At 42.3% G+C, this 23,293-nt stretch overlaps 1 protein-coding gene across 1 annotated transcript in view; it reads left to right on the top strand.

The window, feature by feature from the left end:
* NMNAT2 (nicotinamide nucleotide adenylyltransferase 2) overlaps window positions 1-23,293 on the top strand; it is a 72,325-nt gene that overhangs the window by 36,718 nt on the left and 12,314 nt on the right. Inside the window, exons 2-4 of the mRNA XM_087726971.1 lie at window positions 3,083-3,171; window positions 5,889-5,956; window positions 11,544-11,622. Coding sequence (XP_087583097.1) covers window positions 3,083-3,171; window positions 5,889-5,956; window positions 11,544-11,622 — 236 coding nt within the window. The remainder of the gene's footprint in view (window positions 1-3,082; window positions 3,172-5,888; window positions 5,957-11,543; window positions 11,623-23,293) is intronic.

Here is a 23,293-nt window from a genome sequence, read left to right as displayed (position 1 = left end):
TGTTAACATCTTTGCCTTCTGCTTATTGATCTTGAAACTTCTAATGCATCACATTCTTTTAATTTGTCCATTAATATTTCAATTGCCTCTAAAGGATCTTTCAAAACTAACAGCAAGTCCTCTGCCAAAGCCCATAATTTTTTTTTTTTGAAAAAAAAAAACCTTTCCCCCCACAATCTTCTCATCCTGTCTTATATCACTATTCGGAATTTGAAGAATCAAAATATATAAGAGAGAAGACCCTGGGCTCCTTCTGTTGATTTTCTTTTTCCTATTTCACAGGGCTTTGTTAGAACTCCATTAACAATTATTTGTGGTTTCTGTAAAAGGTAAATCTACTTTACCCATTTTATAAAGTCCTCTCCAAAATTCATATTTTCCAAAACATTGAACAAGAAAGTCCATTTCAGATTGTCAAAGGCCTTATTTGTATCTGCAAAGATCAATGCAGCTTGTTAATTATGATGCTCCAAATATTACAAAATGTATAACACATTACCAATACTGTCTTTTAACTGTCTTTTCAGTAAAAAAAACCCGCATTGATCCTCATGAATAAATTCTTGAAAGATTATTTTCAGTCTATTATCTGGAATCATTATAATCATTACCCTACAATTTCTTATGAAAGTCAAATCTTATGCCTCTTGAAGTATTAATGTTCTTTTGGCCTGTTTCCAAGTCTCTATCTTCTTCCCTGTAGGGCAGAGTTTATTGTGTTTATTTTGTAAATGTTGAAAATGTTCATCTTCCAGACATTTATAATAAGAGCCTGGGGCAGGCACTTTTCCTAATTTAATCTTTTTTTATAGCTTCCAAAACTTCCCTTATTGCTATAGATCCATTCATAATCTGTCTCTGGTCCTCTGGTGCAAACTTCAGTAAATTTTGTTTCTTTAGATCATTCATCTACTCCAGGGGTCCTGAAACTTTTAAAACAGGGGGCCAATTCATGGTCCCTCCGACTAGGTTTAGGTTTAAGTTTATTAGATTTATATGCCGCCCTTCTCCCAAGGACTCAGGGCGGCGTACAACATTAAAAGAAACACATAATACAAAAGTTAAAACAAAATTAAATTACTTACTTTCAGAAAAGTAAGTATAGCTTCTGAAATTGCCATAGCAATAGCAGTTAGACTTATATACCGCTTCATAGGGCTTTCAGCCCTCTCTAAGCAGTTTACAGAGTCAGCATATTGCCCCCAACAACAATCCGGGTCCTCATTTTACCCACCTCGGAAGGATGGAAGGCTGAGTCAACCCTGAGCCGGTGAGATTTGAACAGCCGAACTGCAGAACTGCAGTCAGCTGAAGTAGCCTGCAGTGCTGCATTTAACCACTGCACCACCTTGGCTCTTCCTTCGCCAATCTCTGTTCCTCACCCAGCTGCCTCCCATGTGGCCACTCTTCACCTGGCTTGAGAAACTGAGACCGACGGCGGAGGACAGGGACCACCATTCTCGGCCAAAGGGCTACATGGTGAGGCTTGGCCATCTTTTAGGCTTGGCTCCAGGAGGGAGCACCAAGAGCCTGGTTTAGGCACACAATACCCCAGCGTGACACTCTCCCCGGAGGGTCACTTGCCCACCGCCCAGAAGCAGGAAGGATCCCTATCATGGGTTGGATGCGAGATCCAAGGTGGAGGGGAGGGTGAGCAGTGGCAGCCGAGAGCTGGGCCTGAAAGGAAGCCAAGCCTTTTGTTGCCCCCGAGGCGGCCCTATGGCCGAATGGGCAGGTCCAAAGTGGGTCTCTCTCCAATACTTTCTGCATTTAATTTTCGAACTGCTCGGGTGAAATTAGGGTTGTAATGTGCAAGCCTTATGTCCATATAGGCTCCATTAAACTAGTGATCTTGATTGAAATCCCTCCCAGCATCCAACTCACAAGCAAATCACAAAAATTTCATGGTGAACTTGATGTCCCTGAAGGAGCGGAGACAACATTGCAGTGGAGATTGGTGGCCAGATAGTAAATTCTGGCCACCAAAGATTCTCAAGAAAAAAGGGGGGGGAAACCATAAGATTGCCCACTTGTGCCCCATAAATCTGTTCCTCATAAGCACACTGCAGGAAAGCATATATTTAATAATTTCTCTATTACCTTATGTTCTGACCCCCTCCTCCATCCAGTAACAAAAGACAAGCTTAAATGGAATGTCCTTTAATAACAAGACCAGAATTTCAGTGGCTGAAAGCCAAACAAGCAAACAGATAAGGACCTTGGCAGCAAGTCCGACAAATCTTGGCAGCAACTCAGACAAACCTTGGCAGCAATCCAGCCTGCCAAGTTTGTTTCTCTTTAGTCAAAGCGTTGACTTCTGCAAGAAGGACGTGGCACAAGCAGTCTCTTTTATAGTCTGGAGAGGAGCCTAATGACCACCAGTTGAGTGTAATTACCTCCTGTAATTGCGTAATTGTTCTTGACGCCGAGTAGCTCTTCGATGGCGTGCGTCCAGGAACAACTCACTGCTGGTTTCTGGATCACTCTCGCTTGTCTCCTCCCCACTGATCCAAGGCTCAGGCGCCACCTGGTGGCCAACCAGTCTCTCTGCGCCCTGCTCGGAGTCAGAACCCTGTCCAGGGTCCTCCACATCCTCCAGAGCCGACTTATGGGGCCCCTCGCTGTTGGAGTCCTGCTGGGCCACAACACCTTAAGTATTTCAATCTGGCAACAGCTTTTGGAGACACTGTCAGGTTTGGTCCCAAGGCTTTTCAAACTCCTTATATTGTGCCCTAGTATAGACTTTCCGAGGAAAGAAATTCCATTTAACCAAATTATCACATGGATAATCTACTCTGAGGAACCAATGTGGATGTTCTATGCTGAGGAAGGTTATTAATAACCAATAACTTGAATTGTTAAAATGAGGAGCTAACTTATATGATTCATGACCTAACGAATTCTTTAAATGTACACACTCTTCGGTGTCAATTGCTCTTTTACGGTTATTGAGAACCATTTTGGAACGACGGCCTGTCCCGAAGAGCAACATGTTCCAATTCATTTTGCTGGCTTTTTCATCAGTGATCAGCGTTTAAGTATTAATTCATTCCTCTCTTCCTTCCTGCCTTTCTTTCACTAGAAAGAGCCCGAGATTATCTGCACAAGACAGGAAGATTCATCGTCATTGGTGGAATAGTCTCACCCGTACATGACTCATATGGAAAACAGGTAGATGCATTCTTTTTTCTCTCTTCTTCCTTGTTCACAAAGATAATCACAACTGTGGGGAATGGATACTAGGCACCCTAAGATGAACAAGTGTGACATCTTTTGCTGAAACCCTTAATTAAAATGTTTACCTTTTTCACATAGGACATGCACTAGTTGGAGAAGGCAACTAGGGAAGCAATCTGTAGCGTGAACCAGTGGTGGGATTCAAATAATTTAACAACCGGTTCTCTGCCATCTGGGTAGGCGGGGCTCAATGGTCATGTGACTGGGTGGGCGTGGCCAACTCAAGGTCACTCAGGTCGATGGGCGCTTCGCCTTAGCTGTTACAATGTAATAAGGGTTAACCGGAGAGGCAGTTTCTGTAAGCAGGTCAATAAAGATTAGGCTAGAAAAGGAAGGAGAGAGGGTAGGAAGGGAAAGAGGAAGAGCAGGAGCAAAGGAGAGGTAAGGGAAGAAGGAAGGGGAAGGAGAGGAGGAAGGAAGAAAGTAGAGAAGGGAGAGAGGGTGAAAAGAAAGAGGTAAGGAGAGGAGGATGGAAAGGAGAGAAAGAGAAGGAGAGAGGGTAGGAAGGGGATGAGGAAAAGCAGGAGTAGGAGAAAGGTACAGGAAGAAGGAAGGGAAAGGAAAGGAGGAAGGAAGAAAGAAGAGAAGGGAGGGAGAAAAGAAAGGGAAAATAAGGTGGAGTTACAACAGGAGGAAGGGATGGTAAACAAAGCAACCCAAACAGTATATTATAACCTATTAAATGAAATAATAAATGTATAAGAATGATAAATGTTAAAACACCTGTAACCAAACGACATGCTGTATGTGATGATGGTTTTTTTGTGTGGTTTTTTTATTATTGTGTGTATGTGTTGTCTATGTAATAAAAATAAAAAAATTTTTTTAAAAAAAATAAAGATTAGGCTAGAAACAACACCATTCATTTTTCATTTCATTTTATTGAGTTTTTATGCCGTCCTATTCCCAAGAGACTCAGGGCGGCTCACAATAAAAAAGGGAGGGGATACCAAAAATAAAATAAACACCAGAATGTTTCCTTCCTGCCTTCCTTACAGGATTAGCCCTGTAAAGTGGGAAAAAACAAAAGGAGATTTCTTCCAACAACCGGTTCTCCGAACTGCTTAGAAAGTTACCAACCGGTTCTCCTGAATAGGTGCGAACCGGCTGAATCTCACCACTGGCATGAACGTGGCAAGGTTTAATGGGTTAAATGGTTTTTTTTCCCTTCATTCATTTGTCATTTCTTCTGATTTTTAAATTATCACCTGAAGCACGATGCTCTATGCCAATGTCATGATGGGATAGTTCATTTTCTAAAAATATCGCTTAATTCCCACAGGATCCCTATCAACTAGTTGTAATGCCTTTGGGGAAAGGAGCAAGAGATCATACTACACTGTTTTCATCAAACATGCCCGTAGTACATAATGCAACAGAGTGGAGTAATCCTTCACAGACATGTTTTTTTTTTTTGGGTTACCATCTCCATTTAAAAAGATCATACACAACTGAGCAAAAAAAAAAAGAATTTCACTTCCATTTTTATTTTGTAATTCTTTGTAACAATACTGCCGAAACGCTTGTGCGCACGCATCGTGTGTTGGATGCGTTTTGTGCGCTTAGGAGCAGTTCAATGGAAATTGTTCTGCGCATACGCAGAACTCCAAAAGAAGATGGCGACAGTGGTGACAGGGGAACCGGTTCAGGGGCGTGGCCAGCCTGGGCCAATTTTGTATTGTTGTAAAGAACAGGCTGGTCAGATGGAGATGTCCGTTATTTTTTGTGCCCTTAAAAGACAAGCTTTGCCACCTGAAATTTCCTTCCTACACATTAATTATAAATGCAGGTGCCTAGCTTTTCCTGTGACATTTGACCACTCTATAGTTAGTTGATTTTAGATTACGTAGTTTATAAGTAACACTGCAGAGGTGGGTTCCTACTGGTTCGGCTGAACAGGTAGTGGTATGCCGGCCTGGGTCGCACAACCGGCATCGACCCAGGCTGGCCACGCCCCTGAACCGGTTCCCCTGTTGCCACTGTTGCCATCTTCTTTTGGAGTTCTGCGCATGCGCAGAACAATTTCCATTGAACTGCTCCTGCGCGCACAAAACGCATCCAACACACGATGCGTGCGCACAAGCGATTCGGCAGTAACACCGGCTAGAACCCACCCCTGTAACACTGGCAATCTAGAAACAGATAGGGAGGGGGGAAATATATGTGTGTAAGGCTGGAGTAAAAATGGGAAGCTATTAAGTATTAGGGACTGTTCTTCAAAAATTATTTGGAGCAGCAAAATCTCCAAAGATGACGACATGTCAAGATTGGGACTCATTGGAGGATTCATCTGAAGAGTAAGGCAGTTTTTTGACGCTGCGTTGAACCTGTATTTTTTCTCACTTTTCCTACCAATAATTGGCAAAAATTATGCATCCGTTCTTGGTAAATTTGCTGCTGAAATTTAGCAACACGATTTACGGAAGTTCCAATCTGAAGTCCTTCATGTCTCATTATTGTTTGGCACTGCTCATCTCTGGATTAGAGAACTGGGAAACATTTTTAGTAAACAAGTTTACCCAGCAAATATTATAACCAATGCATTGGACTCTGAAGCCTAAGGCTAATAAAGCAGTTGTTCCTTAATATAACCTTTAAAAAAATCTAGTAATCTAGACTCTCCATTAATTCTGACATCTATTTCTTTACAGGGTTTGGTTTCCAGCCGGCATCGCTTGGCAATGTGTCAACTGGCTGTTCAGTGTTCTGACTGGATAAGGTATAATAGCGCATCTCATGCCTCATGTTCTCTGCAGTGGCTTGAATTCTGATATTTGTGTGGTACCAGTGATGGGGTTCAAATTTTTTCCCGAACCTACTCTGTGGGTGTGGCCTCCTTTGTGGGAGTGGTTTGCCAGCCATGTGACCTGGTGGGAGTGGCTTGCCGGCCATGTGTTTTCTCTCTCTCTCTCTCTCTCTCTCTCTCTCTCTCTCCTTCCTTTTGTCTCTCTGTCCCTTTTTCCTTTTTTTCTTTCATCTCTCACTTTTTCTTTCTTTTTTCTTTTTTTATTTCTTCCTTTCTTCCTTTCTTTCTCTTTCTCTGTGTGAGTCTGTGTGTGTGTGTGTGTGTGTGTGTGTGTGTGTGTGTGTGTGTGTGTCAGTGGTGGGTTTCAAAAAATTTTGGAACCTCTTCTGTAGGTGTGGCCTGCTTTCCGGGTCCACTGGTGGAACCTCTTCTAACCGGTTCGGTAGATTTGACGAACCGGTTCTACCGAACTGGTGCGAACTGGTAGGAACCCACCTCTGTGTGGTACTCAGGATGAGTATTTCCCATTCCACTCCCCACCATCCAGTCAGAGCGGAAGAAGCTTCTCGGATGAGAAGCAAAACCTCTTGAAAAAGCACCTTTTTCAACAACCATGACCTGGATGACGGAGAATCTCCTTAGATACTCAGGATTAAGCTGCTTCATGGCAGGGACATCATCAGTGTCTTTAAAGAAAAGTCCAGATGATTGTCTACAACTGTCCAATCAAAGCCCCTCATTTTACAGGGGTTCATTGTATTCTGGATATTAAAACAGGGGTAGCACTTTGATTGTGCAGCTGCCTTGACCTTTTGATCTTCCAGCAGCTGTCCCTGGTTCAGAGCCTGGGGTCCAGGTTCACCGACAAATGCGCGCCCGACAAAAGCGTGCCGACAAAACCGCGGCGAGAAAAGAGCGAAGTCTAAATCGCGCCCATAGAAGCGCGCCGATAAATGTGTGCCGATGAAAGCGTGCTATCAACAAACCACGTGAAAACAAGGTAATAACCCTAACCCTAAACCTAACCCTAAACCTAACCCTTGGGGTTATTACCTTGTTTTCACATGGTTTGTTGATAGCACGCTTTCGTCGGTGCGCATTTATCGGCGCGCTTCTGTGGGCGTGATTTAGACTTCGCTCTTTTCTCGCCGCGGTTTTGTTGGCGCGCTTTTGTCGGGCACGCATTTGACAGGTCACTGGGGTCCATGGTTGTCCGATTCAGAAACATACCTCTCTCTTATGAAATGCTAACATGCAGCAGGTTTGCAAACAAGATGCAACAAGACGACAATGTTTTTTTCAGTCTTTAAAGCCTGATGGAGATGTGGAAGTTTCCTTTTCTTTATAATTGTTCTTAAGTGAGTGGATACATACTTTTGAAATGAAATGAAATATACCTTTAGCAGCTTGGGCAGCCTCCACATCAGTGGTGGGATTCAAATAATTTAACAACCGGTTCTCTGCCATAATGACCAGCTGGGTAGGCATAGCAATAGCAATAGCAATAGCAATAGCAGTAGACTTATATACCGCTTCATAGGCCTTTCAGGCCTCTCTAAGCGGTTTACAGAGAGTCAGCATATTGCCCCCAACAATCTGGGTCCTCATTTTACCCACCTCGGAAGGATGGAAGGCTGAGTCAACCCTGAGCCGGTGAGATTTGAACCGCTGACCTGCTGATCTAGCAGTAGCTGCAGTGCTGCATTTAACCACTGCGCCACCTTGGCTCGGTGGTCATGTGACAATGTGGCCGTGGCCAACTCCTGTTGATGGGCGCTTCGCCTTAGCTCTTACAACGTAATCAGGGTTAACCGGAGAGGCATTTTCTGTAAGCAGGGCAATAAAGATTAGGCTAGAAACAACACCAGAATGTTTCCTTCCTGCCTTCCTTACAGGATTAGCCCTGGAAAGTGGGGAAAAACAAAAGATTTCTTCCAACAACCGGTTCTCTGAACTGCTTAGAAAGTTACCAACCGGTTCTCCCGAATAGGTGTGAACCGACTGAATCCCACCACTGCTCCACATGTATGGTATTCAACATCATGAGCCAAAAGCCACGCAAATTCTGGGAGGTGAAGTCAACATATCTGAAGGCTTCGCAAATTGGCATAATATTTGCACCAACCACTTTAGCGAGAACAATTTTTTTCACATTGGTTTTACTGGGAATAGCTTCCCAAAACAAGAAGTTACTGATAGGCATATCAGTATCTTGTCGCCTTGGATCAGATTTGAGACAGTCAAACTAGTATATACATGAAAGCATTTGTTTAGGCCTATATTAGGATCTGTGGTTTGTTAGCCCCAAGTATGATCAGACAGCATCAGTGGTGGGATTCAAATAATTTAACAACTGGTTCTCTGCCCTAATGGCCAGCTGGGTAGGCGGGGCTCATTGGTCACATGACTGGGTGGGTGTGGCCAACTCAACGTCACTCCCATTGATGGGCGCTTCGCCTTAGCTCTTACAATGTAATCAGGGTTAACCGGAGAGGCAGTTTCTGTAAGCAGGGCAATAAAGATGAGGCTAGAAACAACACCAGAATGTTTCCTTCCTGCCTTCCTTACAGGATTAGCCCTTAAAGCGGGGGAAAAACAAAAAGAGATTTCTTCCAACAACCGGTTCTCTGAACACTCTGGAAAGTTACCAACCGGTTCTCCCAAATAGGTGCGAACCGGCTGAATCCCACCACTGGACAGCATGAACTATCTTTTATGAAAAAAAAAATTGCTTTTAAAATAACAGAAAAAAAATAACAAAACAGATACATATATCATCAAAAATACATAGTAAGTGGTTAAAAAGTGGAAAAAATACAGTGGGAAATTGGTAAAATATGTTATAATATACCTGAGTAGCATGCTTTTTTACCTTCCATATTTGGCATCAACCAGTTGCATATTTTATTATATTTATTAATACGAAGTCTACATCTATAGACTCTCGTAGGAAGTCTATGGAGATTCTCAGTCATCCAGGTCATGGTTGTGCCAAAGGTGCTTTTTCAAGAGGCAACTGGACTTTCATCAGCTCTTCTTCTTGAACTGACGCATTCTGGGCCAGTTGAAGCTTCCGGGTGCTCTCCAACTGAAGAAGCTTCTTGGATGAGAAGCGAAATGTCTTGAAAGAAAAGCAAGGAAATCCTGTTGCCTCTTGAAAAAGCACCTTTGGGACTCTTGTAGGAAGCAAACGTAAAAATTTAACCTGAAAATTGTGCTGCCTCCCTCTGATCTATTTTTCAAAGGTTTGGAAGCTGCGGTGAAGTCGTAGGCCACCGCTTGTCGTCCCCTGATTAGATCCATGATCAAATTTTTGAAAATGTTTTGTGTTGCCAGCAAAAAACAGGCCTCTTTGTTTCATGTGCCCCTGGGGGCATGGCCTATTTCACTAGCAAGATTTACAGGTATTTCAAGCTTGCTCTAATTGTTCTCTTTCGGAGTCAGGAGACTGACGTCTTACTAAGTAATTCAACCTTAGATTAACTCATTAACCCCTCCCCACCGTAGTTATCTTGAATAGCCTTTTCCCCCCCCCATGAATGAGCAACATTGTTAGTGGATGCTTTAATTAGCGACTTCACATCTCTGAGAACCTCAGATGGAGAACAAAAAAATTGGCTGCTAAGAACATGTTTGAGAAACAGCTCAATTTAGCAGTTCATCAAGTATTCAATTAAGAGCTGGTGCCGCTAACTCAGCCTATCAGATTTGGATGCTTTGTTTTTTTTAAAAAAGAAAGTATGCTGGTGATGGGGAATCTGGGGATTTGGGGACACATTTTCACAGTGCCACTCGCTCACTTGTCCAAATGTGAGAAATTGGTGTAACTGTAAGCGCACTGCTTTATTTCCTGCGTAGGATACAACTGGGTGAATGAGGAGGCAGGAGGGCGAAAACTGTACAATGTGGAAATGGATAGGAACCCAGTAGATCTAAGAGAATCAATAAGATCCTGATAAAATAGCAATAGCAATAGCAGTTAGACTTATATACCGCTTCATAGGGCTTTCAGCCCTCTCTAAGCGGTTTACAGAGTCAGTTTCAGTTTCAGTTTTGGTTTATTTGTATGCCGCCCTTCTCCAGGAGGGACTCAGGGCGGCGAACAACTCAAAGGGGAAAGGGAACATAGACAACAGTACACATAATTAAAATACACAAAAATCACACAGCCATACCAGTCGAGAGGGGAGGGGAACTCATCAACCCCAGGCCTGCCGGCACAGCCAGGTTTTGATGGCTTTTCGGAAGGCCTGGAGAGAGGTGAGGGTCCGGATCTCCGCAGGGAGTTCATTCCAAAGGGCCGGAGCTGCTACAGAGAAGGCCCTCCCCCGGGTAATAGCCAGGTGGCATTGGCTGGTGGACGGAACCCGGAGGAGGCCGACCCTGTGTGATCTGACGGGTCTTTGCCCCCAACAATCCGGGTCCTCATTTCACCCACCTCGGAAGGGTGGAAGGCTGAGTCAACCTTGAGCCGGTGAGATTAGAACCGCTGAACCGCAGATAACAGTCAGCTGAAGTGGCCTGCAGTACTGCACCCTAACCACTGCGCCACCTCGGCTCTTTAAAACATAGAGCCAAACAGGGCTCAGGTTTTAATCAGTAATGTAGGATTCAGTTCCCACAGCTCCTTTAAGCTAAGAAATACTGTAAAAACAAAGAAATATGGAACACCAGGATAGGCACTTTCTGGCATAACCGTTTGTTCCTTTTGTTGGTCAAATTTTTGTATGAAACAAATTCCACCCTTTTTATCACCTTTGATTTCTTCTTATAACCTTTTAAATAGGTATTTTCTAGGAGTATTATTCCTTTGGAAATGTACTAGTATTCAGCATCCCATCATGTCAGAGTAAGATGTATAATTTCCCAGTGTCCAAATCCATCTGTTACTAGAGTTATCTCTCATACTGAGATAATATGTTAATATTGCCACTAACTCCCAGGTGTAGCTCCAAAGTGATCTGTGATGCATTAAAAGAGAACAAATGCTTTTAATCTGCTCTTTTTTTTAAAAATAAACAATTTGGAGAAAATACACAATGGGGGCATTTTGGAATAGCAATAGCAATAGCAGTTAGACTTATATACCGCTTCATAGGGCTTTCAGCCCTCTCTAAGCGGTTTACAGAGTCGGCACATTGCCCCCACAGTCTGGGTCCTCATTTCACCCACCTCGGAAGGATGGAAGGCTGAGTCAACCCTGAGCCGGTGAGATTAGAACCGCCGAGCTGCAGAACTAGCAGTCAGCTGAAGTGGCTGCAGTACTGCACCCTACAGAGAAGGCCCTCCCCCAAGGAGCCACCAGATGACATTGTCTAGTCGACGGCACCCGGAGAAGGCCCATCCTGTGGGGAGAAGGACACCTCAACCGACTGATAGAGAACCTGACCCAAGTTCACTTATTCCTCTGATTTCTTTGGGGCAAAAGACTACCTCGAATTTAGGGTTGACTTCCTTTCAGATGAAGTATGCAACTAAATGGTACATATTGATATTTTTAATTGTAAACTGTTATTCGCGATTGCCAAATCAGATTTTTCTCATCTCTTCCTCATCGTAGGGTGGACCCCTGGGAATGTTATCAGGATACTTGGCAGACCACCTGCAGTGTGTTGGAACATCACCGGGATCTGATGAAAGTGAGTTAATATGCCGAAGCTGATGACAGAGATCGAGACTATTGAGCTCGGGGTGTTAAATTTGTGTTGTTTATTGGGAATGTAATGGAAAGTGACTTCACTTCCCAACCTAGATTTTTTAAGTTTCAACCAAAGGGTAATTAAGAGTAATCAGACATTTTGTATCCTGAAAATAAGATATTTTTACGTCTTTTTTGGGGGTACATATTTCCTCTTTTATTGAAGAGTTTTAATAAATTTTACAAATATTTCCTCTTCCCCTTCCCTCCCCCCAACCCAACTCTCCCTCCCTCCAACCCTCCCTCTCCCCCAACTTCCAGAGCAAAATACAGGTATAAACATTTAACAATCATACACTAACATAAGCTAACTAACTGTAACATCCTACTTCCCTCTTGTACTTTAACTCCCCTTTTATTAAACTAAATTTAGATAAATGATAACATTCCTTGTTCATTCATAAGCTAATTGAAATTTCTTAGTCTGATATTTATTTTTGAATGTAATCAATCCATCTTTTGAATGTAATCAATCTATACCTATCCTCCGCGAGCTGCACTGGCTGCCTATCTTCGGATATGCTTCAAGGCGCTAGTCGTCACTTATAAAGCCCTTCATAGTATTGGACCTGGGTACTTGAGAGACCGCCTGCTGCCAATTACCTCCAATAGACCCATTAGATCCCACAGATTAGGCCTCCTCCAAATTCCATCCGCTGGCCAATGCCAACTACCCGGAGGAGAGCCTTCTCTGTGGCTGCTCCGACTCTCTGGAATGAGCTCCCCATGGAGATTCGAACCCTCACCACCCTCCAGGCCTTCCGCAAAGCCCTTAAAACCTGGCTGTTCCGACAGGCCTGGGGCTAAAGAGCTTTTGCCCCCCTCCTCGAATGGTATGGTTGTTGTGTGCTTTTAAATTGTGTATTGTTTTGTTCGTCTTTTTTATCCCTTATCTGTATCCCCTTCCCTGACTTGGATTGTGAGCCGCCCTGAGTCCCCTTCGGGGAAAAGGGCGGCATATAAGTGCAATAAATTCAATTCAATTCAATTCAATCTTCTCCATTCCAACTTATATTTCCCATCTGAATGGTTCTTCAAATATGCTGAGATTTTGGCCATCTCTGCTAAATTCACTACTTTTAACGTCCATTCTTGAAGAGTAGGCAATTCTTCCTTCTTCCAGTACTGCGCCACCAACAATCTCGCTGCCGTTGTTAAGTTCAGAATCAAATTAGTCTCTATAACTGTACAGTCTGTAGATATTTTTACTTCTTAAATTCAGTTTGCAGTCTCATTGGATGTTCTTTAAGAGGTTAATTTCAACATAAAACATAACTTGGTGCAGGTATGGCACCATTTCCCTCCCCCCACATTTCCCTCCCCCCTCTCCTAAGTCTATGTACCCCAAGAGCATCACAGAATCATATCCAAACAATTTTTGTGAGCTCCAGCTCCAAAACCATTTAGATCAGGGCTGTACTAAGCCAGAGGGCCACTGCATTTTCAGGGACTTTGCTCCAATCCAACAGGACTCTGAAAGACAGTCTCTTTACTTCCATCCAGTGGCCATTAGGTCAATAGTTGACTGTTGTGGCCCAGCAGGAGCTGTTGGAGCTGCCACCAGACTCCAACAGTGAGGGGTCTTATGAGTCGGCTTTGGAGGATGTGGAGGACCCTGGACAGGGTTCTGACTCCGAGCAGGGTGCAGTGAGGCTGGTTGGCCACCAGGAGGCGCCTGAGCCTTGGACCAGTGGGAAGGAGACAAGGGAGTGTGATCCGGACGTCAGCAGTGGAGAGGAGCCAAGGGAGTTGTTCCTAGATGCCCAGCACCGGAGAGCTAATAGGCATAAGGAACAATTACGCAATTACAGGAGGTAATTGCACTCAGCTGGTGGTTATTAGGCTCCTCTCCAGACTATAATAAGGACTGCTTGTGCACACGCCCTTTTGCAGAAATCAACACAGGAACTAATGTCGGAGAACATTACTGTGAGTTTGGCAGGCTGGATTGCTGCCACGACTTATCTGTGCTGGATTGCTGCCCAAGCTTGTCTGTGCCGGTTTGCTGCCAAGGACCTGTCTGTCTGTTAATTAAATGCCGTAACTTATCTTTGGCTCGGAGTGTGTGTTGGTGTGGGACGAGGGGGATCAGAACAGTTGACCTAATCTTTGGAGGACAAATAGAAAACAAATTGATTGGTTGGAACAGCTTGACCTTAGAAGCATCACCATATGTTCTCTACAGTGATTGGCTGTCATTTCCCCCATGGTTGGCAATATTTGAATTTCAGCCAGTAACTGTCCTTGTTCTGTCACATGGAGGAGCTATATGGAGAGCCGCGTGGCATAGCCCCATTCTGAATGTATTTCAAGGACATGATGTGTGGTCAATGTCCATATTACGTAACCTGATTTTCTTCTGCCTCTGGAAAGAGGCTGTGGGAATGACCTCCGCAAAAGGCCACAGTACTTGTAATTGGAGTCAGACTTAGAAATCCTTAGCACTCTTTTCCGGTACTTTGTTCCCCATCAACAAAATTGAAGCAAATAAGAACTGTGTTGTGAATGTGATTGGCAAATACTTTAGGTATGGAAGTACAATTCACGTAAAAACAGCTACCCTCTATTTCTCTCTAAAGGCGGAATGGTCGTTTTCCAACCTTCTGCCTCCTTGAACCCTGAACTCTTAATTCAGGATCAACTCTCATCAGTTATCTCACTAATATAGCAATAGCAATAGCAATAGCAATAGCAATAGCAGTTAGACTTATATACCGCTTCATAGAGCTTTCAGCCCTCTCTAAGCGGTTTACAGAGTCAGCATATTGCCCCCAACAATATGCATATTGCCCCCAACAATCTGGGTCCTCATTTTACCCACCTCGGAAGGATGGAAGGCTGAGTCAACCCTGAGCCGGTGAGATTTGAACCGCCGAACTGCAGAACTGCAGTCAGCTGAAGTAGCCTGCAGTGCTGCATTTAACCACTGCGCCACCTCGGCTCTGATTATTATAAACATTTAAATTTTAACTCTAACAGTTCAAGATTACATACAGCTATGGTAAAACTGATGTAATTTTCCCCTTGTTTCATTCTTCTCCCTCCCAAACACCCCAATGTTTCTCTATGCGGGTACATAGTATACCATATGAGGTTGTCTTCTTCATTCCATATTTCAGTCTCTCATAAATCAGGTAATCCTCATCATAATATAAACTGTTAATGGAGTGGTTCAACAAACAATCAAAGTTGATTATAGACCTCTAATAGTTTGGGGTGTGAATATGTATAATGTCTGGACTTGTCTTAGTTATTCTTCCCTTTTGGTTTGAAAGTGGATAATAGAACTCTGATTACAACTGTAATTTTAGTCCCTAGTAAGAGTACACGTAATTTTTTTAAATCAGACCATGAATCCATAAAGGCCAATATTCCTTTCACGAATGGGCAATGAGGTATCTGAGGAAACAGGGTCCTCCTTTTTTGAGTTCCTCAACAACTGCCATGAAAGAGCCGAGGTGGCGCAGTGGTTAAATGCAGCACTGCAGGCTACTTCAGCTGACTGCAGTTCTGCAGTTCGGCTGTTCAAATCTCACCGGCTCATGGTTGACTCAGCCTTCCATCCTTCCGAGGTAGGTAAAATGAGGACCCGGATTGTTGTTGGGGGGCAATATGCTGACTCTGTAAACCGCTTAGAGAAGGCTGAAAGCCCTATGAAGCGGTATAGAAGTCTAACTGCTATTGCTATTGCTATTGCTAAAGTTATTCGGCTCTGATTCCTGGAGACAATTTTTTCCATTATTATTAGTAACCATGAGTAACCTTACCTTCCCTGAACCTGTCTTAATAGGGGCTGCTTCCAATCTGGTTCCCACGGTTCGGATACTTGACCAAATCAGTTTTGAATCATATCCCTGAATTAAAGATTTGCATTGCCTGCTGCACTTTCTCCTTTAACGTTGTCCAAGTTGATGTCCATCATGACATTCAGTGACGTGCAGTCACTGGAGGCAGGGGAGGCGGGGCCTCACCAGCCTCCCGAGAAAAAGGAAACAATTTTTAAAATAATTAAAAAGGCCAAGGTAGTTGCTGCCAGACTCCAAGTCACAGTGACTCTCAGTCTGCTTAGTGCTAACTGTAGGAGGAGGCGAGAGAACTAAGGCCCTCCTTTGCATAAGGAATTTTTCGCTTTTTAAGAAGTTAACCAAGGGTTAAAAAGCGAAAAATTCCTTATGCAAATGAGGCCCATGATTCTCCCGCCTCCTCCTGCAGACACTTTGCAAAGTGCAGAGAGCACTTTGTTTAGAGCCTATTTTAAAACATTTAAGCAGAGTCATCCACATGGTGACTCTAGCAGCAACTAGCCTAGCCTGCCTGGCCCTGGCTAGACCAAATCTTGCATTTTTGACGCAGCTGGAAAGTATGTGGTTCGGAGGGGGGGAGCAGGGGGAGGAATTCAATTTATTTGTAATGTAAGTAATTGTAATTTGTTTTTATTGTGTGTGTGTGTGTGTGTGTGTGTGTGTGTGTGTTTTACCCGCCTCTGCTGGCGCGCGGGCTGGCACATCTATTTTTCATTTTTCATTTTTTTATTGTGTGTGTGTGTGTGTGACATCAGTGCCTCACCAGCCATAAACCTCACCGCACATCACTGCATGACATCATGTGGTAGCAAGCTCAATTGATTAATTCTCACCACCTGCTGTTTCATTCAATAAAGCCAAGTTCTCACCTTAAAAGCATGAGCAGGCTATTTCCCTTTCCATTTTCTACACAGTGTGCATAAATCCATATACATTTTGTCTTCCAGCGTCGAAGAAATTTCAAATATTCAAATATTGACAATATTTGACACATGGACATGTCCCTCGCTTGCTACCCATCCTGCCTTGCTCCTAAAAAAAAAAAGCGTACAAACAATAAAAAAAATACTAGGAAAAAAAAGAGAGAGACGACATACTGTATTTGACTGTGGGCACTGGTAAAAATAGACGATAAAACCATTCTAAAATAAAACCGGAGTTCTTTGGGATTGGCAGCCTATAAATTTATTAAATACTTAAATTCTGAGTGCCACCAGTGGTGAGGTCTGCAGTGGGGAAAAAAAGAAATCAAGAAGTCAGCCAAATCAAAGATGCAGGGTTTTTAAAAAGGTTTAAAAATTTTAAAATGTGCATAACATACAATTTTGTTTTTAAAAAAAACCCTAAGGTTTTGATTATACAATCACTATGGCCATCTGGTCTTGTTTTGACCCACCCTGGAGATGCCAGGGTCAACCACCTTCAAAGCTTTGTCTTTGAGTGTGTGCAAATGGTTCAGAAAGAATATGAGATGTTGGAGGGGGAAAAAAAAGAATTTTTTTTTTCTAATTTGTAGTGGAGGATGAATATTGCTCCTGAACCTAACTGATGCCAGTGGGGCTTAATAGCGATCGCACGGGAGTGATTTCTAGCAGGGCCAGGTTAAAAAAAGATTTAATTCGGTAAATGTTGAAAGGCAGAGAATAAATCGCTCCACGTTTTGTTTTTTTTTAAAAAAAAACCTACCTTCCCATGTTAGCCGAGGTGGCGCAGTGGTTAAATGCAGCACTGCAGGCTACTTCAGCTGACTGCAGTTCAGCAGTTCGACTGTTCAAATCTCACCGGCTCAAGGTTGACTCAGCCTTCCATCCTTCCAAGGTGGGTAAAATGAGGACCCGGATTGTTGTTGGGGCCGATATGCTGACTCTGTAAACTGCTTAGAGAGGGCTGAAAGCCCTATGAAGCGGTATATAAGTCTAACTGCTATTGCTATTGCTATTGCTATTCCATCCTTCCAAGGTGGGTAAAATGAGGACCCGGATTGTTGTTGGGGGCAAGATGCTGACTCTGTAAACCGCTTAGAGAGGGCTGAAAGCCCTATGAAGCGGTATATAAGTCTAACTGCTATTGCTATTGCTATGTGCCCTGAACTCAGTGAAAGCAGAACTTCTCACAGTGGCTCTTAACTATACAGCAAAAATGAAAGAGAGACACATTTACTGCCGCGCTTATTTAAGCTCTCAGATTCTGCTAATGAGAAGGAAAACCATGGGAATATTTTAGGGAAAGAGAAGCCATATATTAGAAAGTCATATAATAGAACCTCTGGTCATGACCATAATTTATTCTCTAACTTTAGTCGCGACCTGAACCTAATTTTGGAAATTTGGCACTTACCAAAAAAAAAAAAGGCACGGAAGGGGAAATGGGCTGAAAAAAATTGTGATTTTTTTAAAAATTGGAACCCGATTTGGCCGTGGTCAGAAGCGTTCGTGATCTGAGGTTCCGCTGTACTTAGCAGGGGAGGGGAGGGGAGAGTCCCACCTCCCCCGTTTCCTTGATTCGGAATCTGGCTTTGCAAAGAGGAAAAATGATCTTAAGGAGGAAGGAAGCCCAGTCCACTCCCCCCAAAATATTTATGACGTCTAATTTGTTTGCATATTTCTCAGTATGATTAAAAGGTTCCACCACAAAACCGCGGTAGACAAAAGCGCGCTCGACGAAAGCGCGTACGTGACGTCATCACAGCGCGATGAAAACATCGCGCTGTGATCGATAAATGTAAAATTAAAGCGAAAACCTTACCCTAACCCCCCCAAACCTAACCCTAAACCTAACCCTAAACCTAACCCTTAACCTAACGCTAAACCTAACGCTAACCCTTAACCTAACGCTAAACGTAACCCTAACGCTCTAAACCTAACCCTAACCCTTAACCTAACCCTAACCCTAACCCTAAACCTAACCCTTACCTTTATGTGAATCGGCTTGCTTTAATTTTATTTTTATTTCAATTTTTAATTTTTTTTGTCGCGCTGTGATGACGTCACGTACACGCTTTCGTCGAGCGTGCTTTTGTGGACCGCAGTTTTGATGGGTCACGTGATTAAAAGGCCCTCATCATACAGTTGGAGTTTGGAGTTTGGAGTTTATTTAATTTATAGGCCGCCCTATTCCCCGAAGGGACTCAGGGCGGCTGAACAAAAGCCAAGGGAGGGGAAATTACAGAAAGTAAGACAGAAACAATCAGACAATACGAACAACTTAAAAGCACAACAGACACAGCAAATTCGAGTAGGGGGGGGGACACTTAACCCAAGGCTTGCTGGGACAAGCCAGGTCTTCACGGCCATCAGGAAGGCTTGAAGGGTGGAGAGGGTCCGAATCTCCACAGGGAGCTCGTTCCAAAGGTTCCGGAGGCTGCTGTGTTTTCTGACCAGGAAAATTCCACTCAACACCTTTGTTCTTTTCATTGTTCTAAAAAACAACAATTGGAAAGCTTGACCAATTCTGACAGGCCAGGGGGTCATGGCAACATATTGGAAGGGGCATCAAACGGTTAGCGTTGTTTTAGAAACCCCAGTGTTCTCTCTCCTTTTATTTGTCAGAAATAATTTACAGGGTCAATTTGAGCGTGCTTGACTCATCTGTTCTTTTAAAAAGAGAAGGATTTATCCAATCTTCGGGTGATATTGATGCTCCCAACAAAATAGCCAGGGGTAAGGAACTCGTTGACTACAAGTCACAGAGCACAGGTTCGGACATTAATCTGAACTTAGCAAATCATTTTAAAAGAAGATGGTAACATGTTTAAAATGATTTCTTTATGAATATGACAGGAGTAGCTGGGGAGGGGGATGATAATAGAAGAATTTGAGAATTATGATGGGCAGTACTTCTGGGAAGGCTGTTGGAGGAACATTTGATTGCTAACTCCTACATTATTGTTGCAGTGTATTGTAGATGTTGACATATGTATATCCATATATTCAAAGAAATACCAAATAATTCTTTTTTTAACTTTTTATTTTGTTTATGCAAACTTCACATTTTGCAACACATTATACTTCTTTTACATATCTGATGTGGTTCTTTTATCTGTACATATAAGTCTTGTATAACTATAACTATATAACTATATAACTGTATAACTATATAACTATACAACTATACAACTATACAACTATACAACTATACAACTATACAACTATACAACTATACAACTATACAACTATACAACTATACAACTATACAACTATACAACTATACAACTATACAACTATACAACTATACAACTATACAACTATACTATACAACTATACAACTATACAACTATACAACTATACAACTATACAACTATACAACTATGTCTACAACTACAACTACAACTAAAACTATAAAACTATAACTATCTATCTATCTATCTATCTATCTATCTATCTATCTATCTATCTATCTATCTATCTATCTATCTATCTATCTATCTATCTATCTATCTATATTGAGTTACAACCCCCAGTATGCCCAAATATGGGAGGAAGATCACTACTTCCATTCTCTGTCCTTCGGCTCGTCACAAGAGACCATCCAGACAGAAACCCAATATTTTTTACTGTTGCCTTTTTGTTACATTTGTTGTATTTATGCTGATAAATAAATAAAGGGAGACTAGTATAGATCTATTTCAAGCTATTTAGCTCTCATCAGCTAGCCATATCTCATCGATTCCCAGTAAGGGTATGGCTAGCTGAAGAGAGCTAAATAGCTTGAAATGTATATATGTATGTATATATATATGTATGTATGTATGTGTGTGTGTGTGTGTGTGTGTGTGTGTGTGTGTGTGTGTGTATATATATATATATATATATATATATATATATATATATATATATGCATTTATATTATTATTTATATTATTTCATATATCTTTTTTCTTCATTCTATATATAACATTCTATATATTCTATGTATAACAGCCTTTATTGCATTTGACTCATTTTATATCCATTTCCTATTATTTATTTACAGTCTATTTCGTATTTCCATCTTTGTAATTGTTTTTTAATTTGTTGATCTTTCTTCCTTTCTTTTTTGCTTTCCTGCCCCCCCCCCCACTTTTCCTCTAGCCAATTATGCCATAAACCCCACACGGAGTAATTACATCTTATATATATTAGCTGTTATATGTCCAATATTTGTACATAACTCTACTCCCGATTCAGGTTTCTTCTCAATTCCAATTGCCCTTTTGTCCATACCAAACCTCACTTTCATCTGATTATAAAGAAATTTGGTTGAAATACCAAATAAATCTTTTGTAGGTCAAATGTGGGTGCACATTTAATTTTCAACAATGCTTGATAATGTTTATTTCTGCCTTTTGCCAAAGAATACCAGCACCCCCTGGTGGCAGGAAAAAAGATTGCTCCTGTTATTTCATACTGTAATACATTGCATTTACTATATTATTTTTAAAGAACAAGGTAAATGGAATCTTTGCTTTTTTTCATTTTGCAATTACTTATGAATTTGTTCATTTTAAAGGTATCTGTGCCATCTTTTACTCAAAATTATAAGAGGTACTCAAGATTTTTTTAAAAAGGGATATTTTTTAAAAAAGTTGTAATTATTACGTTACTTCAGTATAATAATAATAATACATATATTGCAATAAGAAGTATACTGTGAATTTAAAATGTTAAGGTGAATAAAAATGCCTTGATTTGAAGGAAATCAACCAGGCTTTGTTTCAGATACGTTTTTAAAACCCATTTTTTGCAATTGCACAATGTAAGGGATTTGAAGAACTTTGAAAATAGCAATAGCAATAGCAGTAGACTTATATACCGCTTCATAGGGCTTTCAGCCCTCTCTAAGCGGTTTACAGAGAGTCAGCATATTGCCCCCAACAATCTGGGTCCTCATTTTACCCATCTCGGAAGGATGGAAGGCTGAGTCAACCCTGAGCCGGTGAGATTTGAACCGCTGACCTGCTGATCTAGCAGTAGCCTGCAGTGCTGCATTTAACCACTGCGCCACCTTGGTCTGTTTAGGCTACCGAGGGTTTAAGACTTTAAACAGAAATGTATCTTTGACCCATCACTAAGTTTTAAATTCGCCAAGCAAGATGAGCGCCTTAGGCATTTGTGCTATATAATCATGAGGATGTCCTGTTCTCAAAGCCTGTGAGTCATACCATCCTGCTTCTTCTAACCAGATTGTTACTAGAACATTACATCCAGCATTACGATTGTATAATCTGGAGCTTCTCAAAGAACGATTTAGGCAAATGGAAGGAGTTTTATTTGTTAACGTATCTCAGTTCCAATAGCAGAGAAGTATTGAGCAAAGTATAGGCAAAAATTAACCAGTAATAATGACAATTGGCAAATAACCTGGTTAATTTAAAAAAATGGTTATTGTAATCTCTTCCCCTTCCTGCCCTCTCTCCTTCTCTTTCTCTCCCTTCCACTCACCTCTCCTTCTCTTTCTCTCCCTTCCACTCACCTCTCCTTACCTCTTTCTTCTTCCCTTGCCTCCCCTCCACTATTCCTCTTCCCTTCCTACTATCTCTCCTTCTCTTTCTTTCCCTTCCACCCTCCTCTCCTTTCCCTTCCTTCTTCCCTCCCTTCTCTCCTTCCTTCCTCCTCTCCTTCTCCTTCCTTCTTCCCTTCCCTCTCCCCTACTCCTACCCTCTCTCCTCCCCTTCCTGCCCTCTCTCCTTCTCTTTCTCTCCCTTCCACCCTCCTCTCCTTCTCTTTCTCTCCCTTCCACCCACCTCTCCTTACCTCTTTCTTCTTTCCTTGCCTCTCCTCCACTCTTCCTCTTCCCTTCCTACTATCGGAGAGGCAGTTTCTGTAAGCAGGGAAATAAAGATGAGGCTAGAAACAAGACCAGAATGTTTCCTTCCTGCCTTCTTTACAGGATTATCCCTGTAAACTGGAAAAAAAACAAAATAAGACTTTTTCCAACAACCGCTTCTCCGAACTGCTTAGAAAGTTAACAACCGGTTCTCCCGGATAGGTGCGAACTGGCTGAATCCCACCACTGGTACAGCTGCACATGGGTCAAAATGACCACCAGAGGCCTGAAGCCCCTAACTCTCTCTTTAACAGCCTCAGGGATACCTTGTCAAATCTGTCTAAAGGATTATTTCTAGGGGTGCTTTTTTGATTCATTCCCAGGTAGAAGCCTGTGAACCTGTGCCATAGATAACAGGCCACTTCCAGCAAAGGGTATCCCAGCTACAGATGTTGACAAACCCATTCCCTGGTGATAGTATATAGCCATTGGGATTAATAGTCATTAATTGCCTTTTCTTTCTTGATAATTGAGAAGTGTACACGGAAAACTTCACCAATGTTTAGGACTATGATAGTATTTTTTCCTAAACAACTTGCTATGGTCTGATCTGAACACAGGGATACTATATTCACACTGTTCTGCTGACAGAGGGTGGAGGAACAAAATGGAGAAAGATGTGGCCCAGGGTTCTGGCAGAGTTGCCAATAGAGAAATAAAATTTGGTGAGGGCAGCTTTGTAAAATCAAGGGGAAAGCCTATTTTTTTTTCCTTTTTCAATAGATACCTGTTCTGACCCCCCTCGTCCCCACACCAACACACACTCCGAGCCAAAGATAAGATACTACATTTAATTAACAGACAGACAGGTCCTTGGCAGCAAAGCGGCACAGATAAGCTTGGGCAGCAATCCAGCACAGATAAGACTTGGCCACAATCCAGCCTGCCAAGCTCATACAAAGTTCTCCAACATTTGATTCTGTGTTGACTTCTGCAAAGAGGGGCGTGTGCACAAGTAGCCTTTTTATAGTCTGGAGAGGAGCCTAATGACCACCAGCTGAGTGC

Source organism: Thamnophis sirtalis, unplaced genomic scaffold (assembly GCF_051295495.1).
Source record: "Thamnophis sirtalis isolate CommonGarterSnake01/CBP01778 unplaced genomic scaffold, rThaSir2_p1.2 scaffold_12, whole genome shotgun sequence".
NCBI lineage: Eukaryota > Metazoa > Chordata > Lepidosauria > Squamata > Natricidae > Thamnophis > Thamnophis sirtalis.
Note: the sequence above shows the minus strand (reverse complement) of the source record. Positions and strands in the feature narration are given on the sequence as shown.